We start from the raw sequence: 14,969 nt of genomic DNA, 5'->3' as shown, positions 1-14,969 counted from the left end.
GATGCTTTCTATGGTGCATCTGTAAAATTGGTAAGAGTCAATGTGGACATGCAAATTTCCTTAGTTTCCTGAGGAAGTATAGGCGCTGTTGTGCTTTCTGAGTCATAGCGTCGATGTGGGTGGACCAGGACAGATTGTTGGTGATGTGCACAACTAGGAATTTGAGGAGGGGGATTTCAGTCAAGTTTCTTGCTCCCAATCCAATAATTTCTCCTGGAAACTATGCTCTGTGGATGCTAGAGGAGAATGGAACAGGTATGTGTACAATGCTGCATGGCAGTATACTCCGTGCACAGTTTATCAAGAGGTGTTTGGCTAAGCGTACCGTTCTTTCTGCGAGCCTGTTTGACTGTGGGTGGAGGGGGCTGCTTGTGATGTTCTCCAAGTCCTAAGTGGGTGCAAAATTTCAAAACGCTGCAGAGACAAATTGTCAAGCATTGTCTGTTATGATTTGCTGTAGGATGCCATGTGTTTTTTTAAGCTTGGCTGATCACGGAACTACTGCTTGCATTCAGAAGGTAGTAGAGTTCAAACCACCTGGAATATGAGTCAACGAAGACTAAGTGCTGGTCATCATTCCACTGAAAAACATCAGCCACTGTGTACGCCCATGGGACGACTGTGACCTCATGCAGATGTAACGGTTCCTCTGTTTGGTGCAGCTTTACTGCATTATAAGATGAGCTTCTTGAGACATCCCTGTCTATAACAACGTACATAGTGGGCCAGTACAGCGATTCTTTGGTCCTGGCTTTAGTTGCTTCTAACTCAGGGTGCCCTTGCTGGAGCGGTTGGGTGTAGTACTGCTGGAGGGTATGCGGAATAACAAATTGTTACCCACGCAGGATTAGGCCATCTTGTATGGTTACTTCTTCTCTGAAGGCAAAGAATACGGTGAGTTTGGGAGGAAGCTGCCTGGAGGACTCTGGCCAACCTTTCATTATGATGTTATACAGTTGCGTGCATGTGATTTCTATAGGTATGTCAGGAATAAGCGAATGACTAGGGAAAGAGTAGGACCAGTCAAGGACAGGGATGGGAAATTGTGTGTGGAGTCTGAAGAGATAGGCGAGATACTAAATGAATATTTTTCGTCAGTATTCACTCAGGAAAAAGATAATGTTGTGGAGGAGAATGCTGAGTCCCAGGCTAATAGAATAGATGGCATTGAGGTACGTAGGGAAGAGGTGTTGGCAATTCTGGACAGGCTGAAAATAGATAAGTCCCCGGGACCTGATGGGATTTATCCTAGGATTCTCTGGGAGGCCAGGGAAGAGATTGCTGGACCTTTGGCTTTGATTTTTATGTCATCATTGGCTACAGGAATAGTGCCAGAGGACTGGAGGACAGCAAATGTGGTCCCTTTGTTCAAAAAGGGGAGCAGAGACAACCCCGGCAACTATAGACCGGTGAGCCTCACGTCTGTAGTGGGTAAAGTCTTGGAGGGGATTATAAGGGACAAGATTTATAATCATCTAGATAGGAATGATATGATCAGGGATAGTCAGCATGGCTTTGTGAAGAGTAGGTCATGCCTCACAAACCTTATTGAGTTCTTTGAGAAGGTGACTGAACAGGTTGACGAGGGTAGAGCAGTTGATGTGGTGTATATGGATTTCAGCAAAGCGTTTGATAAGGTTCCCCACGGTAGGCTATTGCAAAAAATACGGAGGCTGGGGATTGAGGGTGATTTAGAGATGTGGATCAGAAATTGGCTAGCTGAAAGAAGACAGAGGGTGGTGGTTGATGGGAAATGTTCAGAATGGAGTACAGTCACAAGTGGAGTACCACAAGGATCTGTTCTGGGGCCGTTGCTGTTTGTCATTTTTATCAATGACCTAGAGGAAGGCACAGAAGGGTGGGTGAGTAAATTTGCAGATGATACTAAAGTCGGTGGTGTTGTCGATAGTGTGGAAGGATGTAGCAGGTTACAGAGGGATATAGATAAGCTGCAGAGCTGGGCTGAGAGGTGGCAAATGGAGTTTAATGTAGAGAAGTGTGAGGTGATTCACTTTGGAAGGAATAACAGGAATGCGGAATATTTGGCTAATGGTAAAGTTCTTGAAAGTGTGGCTGAGCAGAGGGATCTAGGTGTCCATGTACATAGATCCCTGAAAGTTGCCACCCAGGTTGATAGGGTTGTGAAGAAGGCCTATGGAGTGTTGGCCTTTATTGGTAGAGGGATTGAGTTCCGGAGTCGAGAGGTCATGTTGCAGCTGTACAGAACTCTGGTCCGGCCGCATTTGGAGTATTGCGTACAGTTCTGGTCACCGCATTATAGGAAGGACGTGGAGGCTTTGGAGCGGGTGCAGAGGAGATTTACCAGGATGTTGCCTGGTATGGAGGGAAAATCTTATGAGGAAAGGCTGACGGACTTGAGGTTGTTTTCGTTGGAGAGAAGAAGGTTAAGAGGAGACTTAATAGAGGCATACAAAATGATCAGGGGGTTGGATAGGGTGGACAGTGAGAGCCTTCTCCCGCGGATGGATATGGCTGGCACGAGGGGACATAACTTTAAACTGAGGGGTAATAGATATAGGACAGAGGTCAGAGGTAGGTTCTTTACGCAAAGAGTAGTGAGGCCGTGGAATGCCCTACCTGCTACAGTAGTGAACTCGCCAACATTGAGGGCATTTAAAAGTTTATTGGATAAACATATGGATGATAATGGCATAGTGTAGGTTAGATGGCTTTTGTTTCGGTGCAACATCGTGGGCCGAAGGGCCTGTACTGCGCTGTATTGTTCTATGTTCTATGTGCTATGATGTCCGCTTGTATAGCCTTCTTAATTTCCTAGATGTGACGAGAGGACACCTCTACTTCCACATTGTCCACGTTCGCCTCTCACTCAGCCTGGCCAGAAGGGTGAAGGAAGGGGTTTCGATAATTGAAGTGTTGTGGTTAGCCTTAGTAAGATGGTCATAACCCAATTAATGGGATAAAGATGATGTAATTAATGGGAGGAGCCAGTCTGCGGCAGTGAGTTTTGAGTTTGTTTAGTTTTTTGGCTGGGAGCTTCTGCAAAAGGCTGTCAGATTAAGCAATAGTCTGACACAGACAAGAATCGGCAGGCTGTTCCCTAACAGAAACTTTCTCTCCAAGCTATTGAAGTGTACAGCAGGTAACCTTGTGTTTTCTAACTCTACTTCAAAGTTGATTTTGATCTGTTATGGATTTTGTTTGTTTGGAGATAAAGATATCATTTTAGAAGTTAAAGTGGGTCCTTTTATCAGTGAGTGCCATGGAGGCAAAGGCTATTGGTCTGCCATTTTGAACATACTGCACCAAGTCCATACTCTGAGGCATCTGTTGAGATTAGAACAGACGCCTGAACATCAAAGTACTGTATCAGTGGGGTTGCTAATGCTCATTGAGCCTGTTGAAAGATGCTGTGTGATGTTGTTGCCAACACCATTCAACGTCCTGACCAAGCGATCCCGTGACCTCACTATAACACGGATTGAGTTTGGAGGGATAGTTTGTCGTGCCCAGAAAACGCTGTAAGAGCATGCTTATCCACAGGGATAGCCATTTGTCGTATGGCTGGATACGGTTTCACGCCATCAGCCATAAATGGCCTACATATGAAACCTGATTTACACTGAATTTACATTTCGCAGGGCTGAACTTCAATTGGAGATCTCTGACTTTGTCTAGGACATGGTGAAGATGCTCATCATGTTCTTGCACGGTACGACCCCAAACCAGGGTATCATTTACTTTGATCTCACACAGCTGATTCACAAAGAGTTACGCCATGCACCACTGAAAGACCTGACTACTGGTGGAGATACGGTACAGCATATGCAGAAACGGTACCTGCCTACTGGGGACATGAATATAGTCAGTTTTGAAGATGCCAAATCTAATGGGACCTTTCAAAATCCACACTTTGCATTAAGGACGCCGAATACCTTTGCTTGTGACATGTCTGATAGCACCTGCTCCACTGTCTTCATGCGTGGTGTGGTTTGAGCAATGCTAGGTTCAGATGTACTAGGTCGATAGGAAACCTGACCGTGCCATCCTTTTTTACTACAGCTACCATTGCTGAGACCCGTTCCATGGCTACCTTGACTGGGGTAATTACGCACAATTCTGTCACGTAATCCACCATATCGATGACTTTTTGCCTCATGGCTACTGGTACTCTTCTTGGAGCACAAACTGTTGGTGGAACAGTCATTTAATCCAATGTGAAATATGACTGGTAGTTTTCTGATGACCTGGTTGAAAAAGTCACTGTACAATGTCATCTCTGTGGCTTCAAGTTGTAGGGCACGCACATCTGGACCAAGTTGAATGAACCCTAGCATGAAGCTATCTCAAAATCCAAACAGTGGCTTTACATTCTGATTAACAATAATCAAAGTTTCCTTGGCAACAAAGAAGGGTAGTTATTGTCCACCTTAAGCCACTAGGTTAGACTGCTGTCAAGATCTGGTATCATATCTGGGTCTATTTCCTGCAGCTTTTTCATAGATAATACATTACACTTCGACCTGATATCAATCTTAACTCTAAGCCTAGCGATACTTGGGAGTACATGTAGGGTAGTGGAGAACTCGCCCTTTTCTGTGCCGATTCTACACTTTCGCAATATAATGTCAATGTTGGTGTTGATGTTGTTGCTGCTGGTTCCGTGGCTAATACTTGGGTTGAATTGTAATTCATTGATCTTACCAATGCACCTAGCCTTTTGGTTGCTTGGACCTGCTGCTAAAAATAAAATCAAAAGATCTAAGATGAACTATGAAAGGAAAATAGCAGAAAACATAAGGGAGTGAGGCTAAAAGTAGGAAACTATAGACCAGTTAGTTTGACCTCTGTTGTCTGGAATCATGTGGCTGGTTTAGCACACTAGGCTAAATAGCTGGCTTGTAATGCAGAAGGTAGCAATGCGGGTTCGATTCCCGTAGCGGCCTCCCCGAACAGGCACCGGAATGTGGCGACTAGGGGCTTTTCACAGTAACTTCATTGAAGCCTACTTGTGACAAAAAGTTTCATAAGGTGCTACATAAAAGACTGATTCAGAAGGTGAGATCACAGGGGATTGAGGGTAAAGTACTAGATTGGATTGAGGATTGGCTGACTGACAGAAAGCAGAGGGTCGGGATAAATGGGTCCATCTCTGGCTGCTGAACTGTAACTAGCGGTGTGCCGCAGGGGTCAGTCCTCGGACCTCAACTGTTTACAATAAATGATCTGCAAGCAGGAACAGAGTCTAATGTAGCAAAATTTGCGAATGATACTAAAATAGGTGGGAAAGCAGGCAGTGAAGAGGAGATAAAGATTTTACAGACGGCTATAGATATGCTGGGAAATTGGGCCAAAATTTGGCAGATGGGAGTTTAATGTAGATAAGTGGGAGGTTATCCTTTTTGGCCGAAAAATTAAAAAGTCAAATTATTATTTAAATGGAAATCAGATTCAAGATGCGTCTGGGCAGAGGAATATGGGTGTCTTTGTTCATGAATCGCAGAAAGTCGGTATGCAGGTACAGCATGTAATTAAAGAGGCAAATGGAACGTTAGCGTTTACTGCAAAAGGACTGGAGTACAAAAGTAGAGAAGTGTTGTTGCAATTGTATAGGGCGTTGGTGAGACCACATCTGGAGTATTATGTCCAGTTTTGGTCTCCTTATTTGAGGAAGATGTGGTGGCATTGGAGGCAGTTCAGAGGAGGTTCACCAGATTGATTCCAGGGATGAAGGGCAACATAATAACATTTTTTTTCTTCCTTTTTTAAAATAAATTTAGAGTACCCAATTAATTTTTTCCAATTAAGGGGCAATTTAGCGTGGTCAATCCACCTACCCTGCACATCTTTGGGTTGCGGGGGCGAAACTCACGCAAACACTGGGAGAATGTACAAACTCCACACGGACAGTGACCCAGAGCCGGGATCGAACCTGGGATCTTGGCGGCAACATAATAACATAAGAACTAGGAGCAGGACTACGCCACCTGGCCCCTCGAGCCTGCCCCACTATTCAATAAGATCTTGGCTTATATTTCTGTAGACTCAGCTCCGCTTACTTATCCGCTCATCTTAATTCCTTTACTGTCAAAAATCTATCTGTGCCTTATAAACATTCAACAAATTAGCCTCAATTGCTTCATTGGGCAGGGAATTCTATAGATTCACACCCCTTTGGGTGAAGAAGTTCCTCCTCAACTCAGTCCTAAATCTGCTCCCCCTTATTTTGAAGCTATGCCCCCTCGTTCTAGTTTCACCTGCCAGTGGAAACAACCCCCCTGCTTCTACCTTCACTATTCCCATCATCATTTTATATGTTTCTGTTGGAGGGCATTTTGTGATACTGGACTATGATATAAATTATAGGTGGCCCTGTAACTACATTTGTGCTCCTGTATTACTTTTGAATAGTTCTGATGAAACAAAAGGAACTCATTGGCTTAGATGCCTGTTTAGAAGAGGCAAGTTGTAGAAATAGTGTATACACAATGCTGTTAATATCAGAAAAGACACAAAATGGCTGTCATCTATGGCTGAACAAGCCACATTCCTTGTAAACTGTCTGATGAGATCCAACCATGGGTATTTATAGGGAGTATACAACGGGACGAGACAGTTTATGGGCGGCCGCTCGGCCCATCCGGGCCGGAGAATCGCCGCTTGCCGTTTGCGCCGATTCTCCTAACGGTCCGGCGCGATTCATGCGCCGCTGGTTTCGGGGGGGGGGGGGTGGGAGAATCGCGTACGGGGGTTGGGGCGGCGTGGTGCGATTCACGCGGCTCCCCAGCGATTCTCCTACCCGGCGAGGGGAGGGGGGGGCGTGGGAATACCGCCCAGTGTATACACAATGCTGTTAATATCAGAAAAGACACAAAATGGCTGTTAGCTATTTTGTGATATTAAAGACACAAAATGGCTGAACATGCCACATTCCTGTAAACTGTCTCATGAGAGCTAACCGTGGGTATGTATAGGGAGTATCCCAACAGCCACTGATAACAGCTTCATAGAACAAGACATGCAATGTATCCTTGATGCGTCATCTATGCGGCGCCGCCTTTACGCGGCGACAAGGCCTGGCGCGTGTAGATGACGCGGCCCCGATCCTAGCCCATTGCCGGGGCCTGAATCGGTCGGGATCGGGGCCGTTTCGCGCCATCGTGAACCTCGATGGCGTTACCGACAGCGTGGCCAGTTCGGCGCGGGAGTGGAGAATCCCGCCCATCGTTCTAAGACACTTGATAACGGGAACTTGGCAGCAATCCAACTTTTACTCCACCTCCTTTTCAAACCAGCAGAGACTTGACCCGTGCTTGTTAATGCCTGGATTTGGTATGTCTCGCGCGTGGGGACCGTGAATTTGGATTCAGTTGAATTGGATTTTGGAGCAGGCGAGGAGCTGGATTAGGGGTTTGCCCCTGTCCACACTCGGAGCTCTGGCTTTGTAATTCTAATAAAGTAATTTAAAAAAACAGCTGATGTATTTTTAATTGGAACTTACAAATCTTAAGTTTTGTGTTGTCAGATATATTCAGATTAGTTAACCCACTCTGTCCCATGCAGAATGGATCTTTGGTGTTAGAACATAGAACATACAGTGCAGAACTTTACAAGTAACTACAAGTGCCACGATATTTGCAGTAGCTTCAGGAATTTGAGACAGTTGAGTTATTGTAAACTGGCTAATTAACCAGACAAAAGCATGTCAAGGTCGGGTTCAAGCGCAACAGAATTAGGCACGTAACCACGAGGAAAATCGATATATAGTCCCACATCTTGCAGAAACTCTGAGGAAACGAAGACTCGAGATCAGTCAATCAGTTAAGCTTTACCACCAGTTAACGGAAAAATCCACGCTTTGAAAATTAAACACACAGAGGATCTACTTCAGAGTGACAGTTAGTGGCAGCGAGTATGGGACTGTTAGATGAGCTTACTTGAAAACTGCTATGAATAACATCATTTAATGACAGACAGCAGAGTTAGTCAGGGAGGCAGGAATGATTGATATCAAGACACTAAATGTGACATATATGGGTTCGTTTGAGGGGTGATCATTGAACCACATGCACGGTGTACGTACGGAACATCTGGGAGGTTACATGCCCCAAAGGCCGTATTAAACGCACCCTGCAGCCCTCATATCATTTCATTGTGGTCAGTTGGAGTTCTGTAAACATCTTCTATGACCAACAGAAGGGAATGTTGGAGGGCATTTTGTGATACTGGACTGTGATATAAATTATAGGTGGCCCTGTAACTACATTTGTGCTCCTATATTACTTTTGAATAGTTCTGATGAAACAAAAAGGTATTCATTGGCTTAGATGCCTGTTTAGAAGAGGCAATTTGTAGAAATTGTAGAAACCAGCCAAGGGGCTGGTTTCGCACACAGGGCTAAATCGCTGGCTTTTAAAGCAGACCAAGCAGGCCAGCAGCATGGTTCAATTCCCGTACCAGCCTCCCCGAACAGGCGCCGGAATGTGGCGACTAGGGGCTTTTCACAGTAACTTCATTGAAGCCTGCTTGTGACAATAAGCGATTTTCATTTCATTTCAAATAGATTGTGGGCGGGGATTCTCCCAACGGGAGTCTAAGTGCCGACGCCGGAGTAAAAGCCGGAGTGTTTTACTCCGGCGTTGGCGCCCGTTCCCAGACCCCTATTCTCTCCCCTCCGTGGGGCTAGCAGGGACGTTGCACGATTTACAGGAGTGGGGCCTCGGCGCGGCGTCAGAGACCTGGCGCCGTGTAAAAGACGTGGCGCCTTGGGACCCGTGCATGCGCAGTTGGGCCGGAGCCAACTAGCGCATGCACAGTGGCCGTCCTCCCCCAGGCCGCCCCGCACAAACATGGCGGATGGATCCAAGCTCGCCGACGGAAGAAAGGAGGCCCGCCGACAGAGAGGCCGGCCCGCCGATCGGTTGGTCCCGATCACGTACCAGGCCACTCCAGAGGCCCAACCCCCCCGGGAACGGAGCCCCCTTTCCCCACCCCACAGGCCGCCCCCCAAGCCTTTGTGACGAGTACCCGCCGGCAGCGACCAGGTGTGGACGGCACCGTCGGGACTAGGCCGTTTATGGGCGGCCGCTCGGCCCATCCGGGCCGGAGAATCGCCGCTCGCTGTTTGCGGCGATTCTCCGAGCGGCCCGCCGCGATTCTCGCGCCGCTGGTTTCGGGGGTGGGTGGGAGAATCATGTGCGGGGGTTAGGGCGGTGTGGTGCGATTCACATGGCACCACGGCGATTCTCCCACCCGCCGAGGGGGGGGGGGGGGGGGAAATACCGCCCAGTGTATACACAATGCTGTTAATACCAGAAAAGACACAAAATGGCTGTTAGCTATTTTGTGATATTAAAGACACAAAATGGCTGAACAAGTCACATTCCCTGTAAACTGTCTCATGAGAGCTAACCGTGGGTATGTATAGGGAGTATCCCAACAGCCACTGATAACAGCGTCATAGAACAAGACATGCAATGTATCCTTGATGAAGCTCAAGGTCTACAGCTGTAGACAGGACACATCATTATGTTAGTTTTGAATGACTTCTGCATGAAGTTAGGGGCGGGTAAAACAACACCCACTTTAACCATATATGTGAAAACTGGGATGCTAGGAAAATTGATTGACTGCATGTAATAAGTGTGACGCGAATACAGTTGATTGATTGTATGTAAATGAGAACACAACTAATTCCGCCCCTTGAATCTGTATATTAACCCATGTGAGCCTTAGCTCAAGTGAGAAAAGGTGCTGTCAAAGGCTGCGGAGTCTCAGACCTTCTCTCCCGGAATTCTGTCATAATAAACTGCTTTTTTACTTATACTCAGGCCTTTTGTGTGAATATTTTCACCTCTAACAGTTTCTATTATATCCCCTCCCCCCCCTTTCTTTTAAATTCCAATGAGTTTAGTCCCATTCTACTCAATCTCTCTTTACCAGCCAATCCTCTCAACTCCGGAATCAACCTAGTGAATCTCCTCTGCATCCTCTCCAGTGCCACTACATCCTTTCTAAAGTAAGGAGACCAAAACTGTACATAGTACTCCAGGTGTGGCCTCACCAGCATCCTATACAGCTGCAACATAACCTCCCTGTTTTTAAACGCCATCCCTCTAACAATGAAGGACAACATAATTTGCCTTCTTAATTACCTGCTGCACCTGCAAACCAACTTTTACGAGTCATGCACAAGGACACCCAAGTCCCTCTGTGTAACAACATGCTGCAATTATCTACCATTTAAATAATAGTCAATTTTGCTCTTATTCCTTCCAAAATGAATGACCTCACATTTACCGACATTGCACTCCATTTGCCAGACCTTTGCCCACTCACTTATTATCTATAACCTACGAGGAGAGATTGAACATCTTGGGCTTATACTCGCTGGAGTTTAGAACCATGAGAGGGGATCTGGTCAAGGTGTATAAAATACTAAATGAGATTGATTAAGTAAACATAGACCAAATGTTCCCCTTTGTGGGGAAATCTAGAATGAGAGGTCACGGATGTAGGTTGAGAGGCGCTAGATTTAGAACTGAGATGAGGAGGAAGTACTTCTCGCAGAGGGTGGTGAATTTGTGAAACTCACTGCCCATAGTGCAGTGGAATCTAAGTCATTAAATGGTTTCAAGAAAGAGATAGATACATTTTTGATTAAAAAAACAGGTTAAAGGGCAACAGGTGGGAGGTGGATTTGAGACAGGAAGAGATCATCCATGATCTGATTGAATGCTGGAGCAGGCTCAAAGGGTTTAATTGCCTACTTCAGCTCCTAATTCCTATGTGATTCCACATCAACTTCATTCTTTTGGGGTGGGGGGGGGGGGGGTGCTGTCACGTTAAATCTTTTTGTCACCATAATTGTTTTCAGACTGCATCACTGACTATTCCACAAACCAACTAATCACTATCAAACGCATCTGTAAAATTTCCATACGCTTATTTTGTCACTAAGATTTTCAAAGTGGCAACATAAGATTTGAGACTCATGTGGTTTTTGGTTGGTGGAATGAAAAATCTGGCGATCGAGAATGAGGTCCTCAACCGGAAAGCATATGGCTTTGAATTTGTTCAAAATCTCAGGGTCTTCTTTCCCGTTGATGGTTTGGAAGGTGAATCATCAAAATTTCGCTTCCACTTCGGGACCCGCTAAATTCAACAAAGTGTACACCGATACCATTTTTGGTTTGTCGTAAAGCATTGCATCGCAGAATATGAGCCACTCCTGTTTAAACTTCTCCCAGTTGTCTACCATGTTTGCATCCAAGATTAATGGGTCAATAGTTTGAGGACCTTGTGCCCTGCTGCCATCCCTGACACTATGACCAGAACCTTCCGGCTGTTCATATATTGACGATATAAACCAGTTAACCTTAGGCTTCTGTATTGCTTCATAAAACTGTGTGAGCTAACTGATGATTGGATTCATGGATGCAACTTTATGAAGCTAATATCGTAGAGCCTATTGATATTTCCACCCATGTGACTGCAGGTAAATAAATCTCTTGTTTATTCAATATTTTAAAAAGTCGGCATGTCTGGAATTATTCTTGAAGTTTTCTTATGTTAAATTAATATGTGAAGCAACTGGATAATGAATCGTTAAGCTGAAGGAGTTTTCAAATCAGCTAACGAGTGGTACAATTGTTTGTTTTACAAAGACACTGTCGAATCTGTGTGAGGTATGAAAGAAGGCTTTAGGATATCAAGAGAGGGAAGAAAAATGACAGGAAAAAACAAAGATAGGAACAACAGCAGGTCCCTTCAGCTCATTGGACTTGTTCTGCCATTCAATTAGAATATGGCCGATGTATACACACAGCCCAAGCTTGAAAGAAGGGAACTAGATACATGAGGGAGAAAGAGATGGAAAGTTAAGCTGATATGGTGAGATGAAGAGGTTCACGAGGAGTTTCTTACAGTTTAGCACTACTTAATTATGGCTATCACAAACAAATTCATTTGTTTTCACAGACCTCTACCAGATCCATGTCCTTCAAGGATAATCCTGCTTTCTTCAGGGCCCCTGTGATTGCTGGCACTGGGCCTACCAGAGACAGAATAAAATAATTAGTAAATAAGGAAACAAGTACATAAGCTTTGCCATTAAATTCTCCAGATTAAAATAAACACCAACTATGCAGCAGGTTAGAATATTGAGGCACCAAGTACCATAGGCTAGCAATGCAAACTCAATCACACTACTCAGGGCCTTCTGTGCCAGCATGGCTAAAACTAAGGCCAGGTGATTTCCCAGGGGGAGAGGTTGGTAAAGAGATCCACTCTGAAGTTTGAGAGATCACTCCATTAGTAAAATTCATCTTCCTAATAATCAAATAATAGCAAATTACAGATGCTGGAATCGGAAACAAAAACAGAAAATGCTGGACAATCTCAGCAAGTCTGACAGCATCTGTGGAGAAAGAACGGAGCTTTGACAAGAGACATCCAGACTCAAAATGTTAGCTCCGTTCTCTCTCCACAGATGCCATCAGACTTGCTGAGATTGTCTAGAATTTTCTGTTTTTGTTTCAAAATAATTACATTGGTTTGCTTGCTCATGGCTGATACTGGAGAAGCAGTGGCTGGATGCAAATTTCATGCTTGGCTGGAGAGGGGCAAGGAAGAATGAAAAAGTTACCATTGGAACATTTAAATGCTACTTTCCTACCCTTTCTCCCTACCAAAAGAACTAACCCCACCTCTCCCCCTATGCATTTGATCTCTCATGTTTCTACCAATTTATAAAATATATTGATCAGTATCTGACAGAGAAGAACAGATTAATGTTCTGGATGTGAACGCTCATTGAAATTGGTGCTGTTAGGTAGCAAAGCTCCTTTAAAACTGTTTTCATGTCACAAGACACCAGTTTGGTGTTGCACAACTTGCTGAAGCCAAATGCAACTCTGCAGACTTGTTGAATCAGACAGTACTTAGACCCTTCAAAATGGCGCTGAATTTACATTGAGCCATACAAGCCAGGATATTCCCAAGCTTGACCTCTCACCGTAACAATGTTGGTGTAAGGAAGTGTCACAATTGGGCATCAGAATTCCAAGTAAAGTAGGGGGTGAGGAGGGGGGAAAAAGAATGCTAGGATTTTTGTTCCCGATTGCTGTCTGACAACTCCTACCAAATGTATTGTTGACAGGCAACTGCAGGATGAAGTTTGTGATGCACTTCATTGGCGAATAGCCTGTTAACTCACTCTGTGAGTTAACTGTATCCCGTATCAGCCTCCCCGAACAGGTGCCGGAATGTGGCGACCAGGGGCTTTTCACAGTAACTTCATTTGAAGCCTACTTGTGACAATAAGCGATTTTCATTTCATATAGGCCCAAGCAAGAAATTTGGTTTTAGAGGGCTGTCAGAGTGCAGGTAGCTATAACCTAGTGCGATTCAGCATCTTCTGCAAAACAAGCGAGAAATTTGGAAACAGGTGGAGATTCGTCCTCATCTAGTTGGGAAAGTTTGTCTGAATGGGTATTCAGATGCTCCATAAGATAGTGCACTGCAGCACTGGATCCCACTTCACTGCAGCACTGGATCCCACTTCACTGCAGCACTGGATCCCACTTCACTGCAGCACTGGATCCCACTTCACTGCAGCACTGGATCCCACTTCACTGCAGCACTGGATCCCACTTCACTGCAGCACTGGATCCCACTTCACTGCAGCACTGGATCCCACTTCACTGCAGCACTGGATCCCACTTCACTGCAGCACTGGATCCCACTTCACTGCAGCACTGGATCCAAGTGCACTGCAGCACTGGATCCAAGTGCACTGCAGCACTGGATCCAAGTGCACTGCAGCACTGGATCCAAGTGCACTGCAGCACTGGATCCAAGTGCACTGCAGCACTGGATCCCACTTCACTGCAACACTGGATCCCACTTCACTGCAACACTGGATCCCACTTCACTGCAACACTGGATCCCACTTCACTGCAACACTGGATCCCACTTCACTGCAACACTGGATCCCACTTCACTGCAACACTGGATCCCACTTCACTGCAACACTGGATCCCACTTCACTGCAACACTGGATCCCACTTCACTGCAACACTGGATCCCACTTCACTGCAACACTGGATCCCACTTCACTGCAACACTGGATCCCACTTCACTGCAACACTGGATCCCACTTCACTGCAACACTGGATCCCACTTCACTGCAACACTGGATCCCACTTCACTGCAACACTGGATCCCACTTCACTGCAACACTGGATCCCACTTCACTGCAACACTGGATCCCACTTCACTGCAACACTGGATCCCACTTCACTGCAACACTGGATCCCACTTCACTGCAACACTGGATCCCACTTCAAATTTAAATTAGGCTCACACAGCACACATTTTTTCCAACCAAAAATGAAACAATAGTCATTATGTTGAAATTATAGAATTACATACCAGTTTAACAAATTCATCTTAAATTCCCTAGGGAGACAGGATTTTCAGATGAAAGAATTAAATATCTTGTCTACAAATGCTAAACTGGGCAAACTTAGTTGACCCAATAAAAGATGATTTAAACAGTCATGTAGACTGATGCTGGACTACTTAAAATTTGTTGGTTCTAGCATAATCTGGAAGAGAGTTTATTGTTTAGGTCAGTTGTTGGCAAGCTTTACGATTAACTTTCCTCCCAGTCTTTTGTCTCATCAAAGCAATGACTGATACTGGGCAACTCATCATCACTGACAAACCTTTGAAGTGAATGTTGACAGAGTGCCATAATCAATCATTCTTCCTTCCATTGCAGCATATCGGTCAGCAACCAGGGGCAAAATTCTCCCCCAACGGCGCGATGTCCGCCGACTGGCGCCAAAAACGGCGCCAATCAGACGGGCATCGCGCCGGCCCAAAGGTGCGGAATGCTCCGCATCTTTGGCGGCCTAGCCCCAACATTGAGGGGCTAGGCCTACGCCGGAGGGATTTCCACCCCGCCAGCTGGCGGAAATGGCGTT

The 14,969-nt window shown here is 45.4% G+C and overlaps 1 protein-coding gene across 1 annotated transcript in view; it reads right to left on the bottom strand.

Annotated features, from left to right (window-relative positions):
* The window catches only part of acaa2 (acetyl-CoA acyltransferase 2), an 84,592-nt gene that overhangs the window by 13,635 nt on the left and 55,988 nt on the right, over positions 1–14,969 (bottom strand). The window contains exon 8 of the mRNA XM_072497426.1: positions 11,961–12,031. Within this exon, the coding sequence (XP_072353527.1) occupies positions 11,961–12,031 (71 nt within the window). The remainder of the gene's footprint in view (positions 1–11,960; positions 12,032–14,969) is intronic.

The sequence above is a fragment of the Scyliorhinus torazame genome, chromosome 3 (assembly GCF_047496885.1).
Source record: "Scyliorhinus torazame isolate Kashiwa2021f chromosome 3, sScyTor2.1, whole genome shotgun sequence".
NCBI classification, from domain to species: domain Eukaryota; kingdom Metazoa; phylum Chordata; class Chondrichthyes; order Carcharhiniformes; family Scyliorhinidae; genus Scyliorhinus; species Scyliorhinus torazame.
Note: the sequence above shows the minus strand (reverse complement) of the source record. Positions and strands in the feature narration are given on the sequence as shown.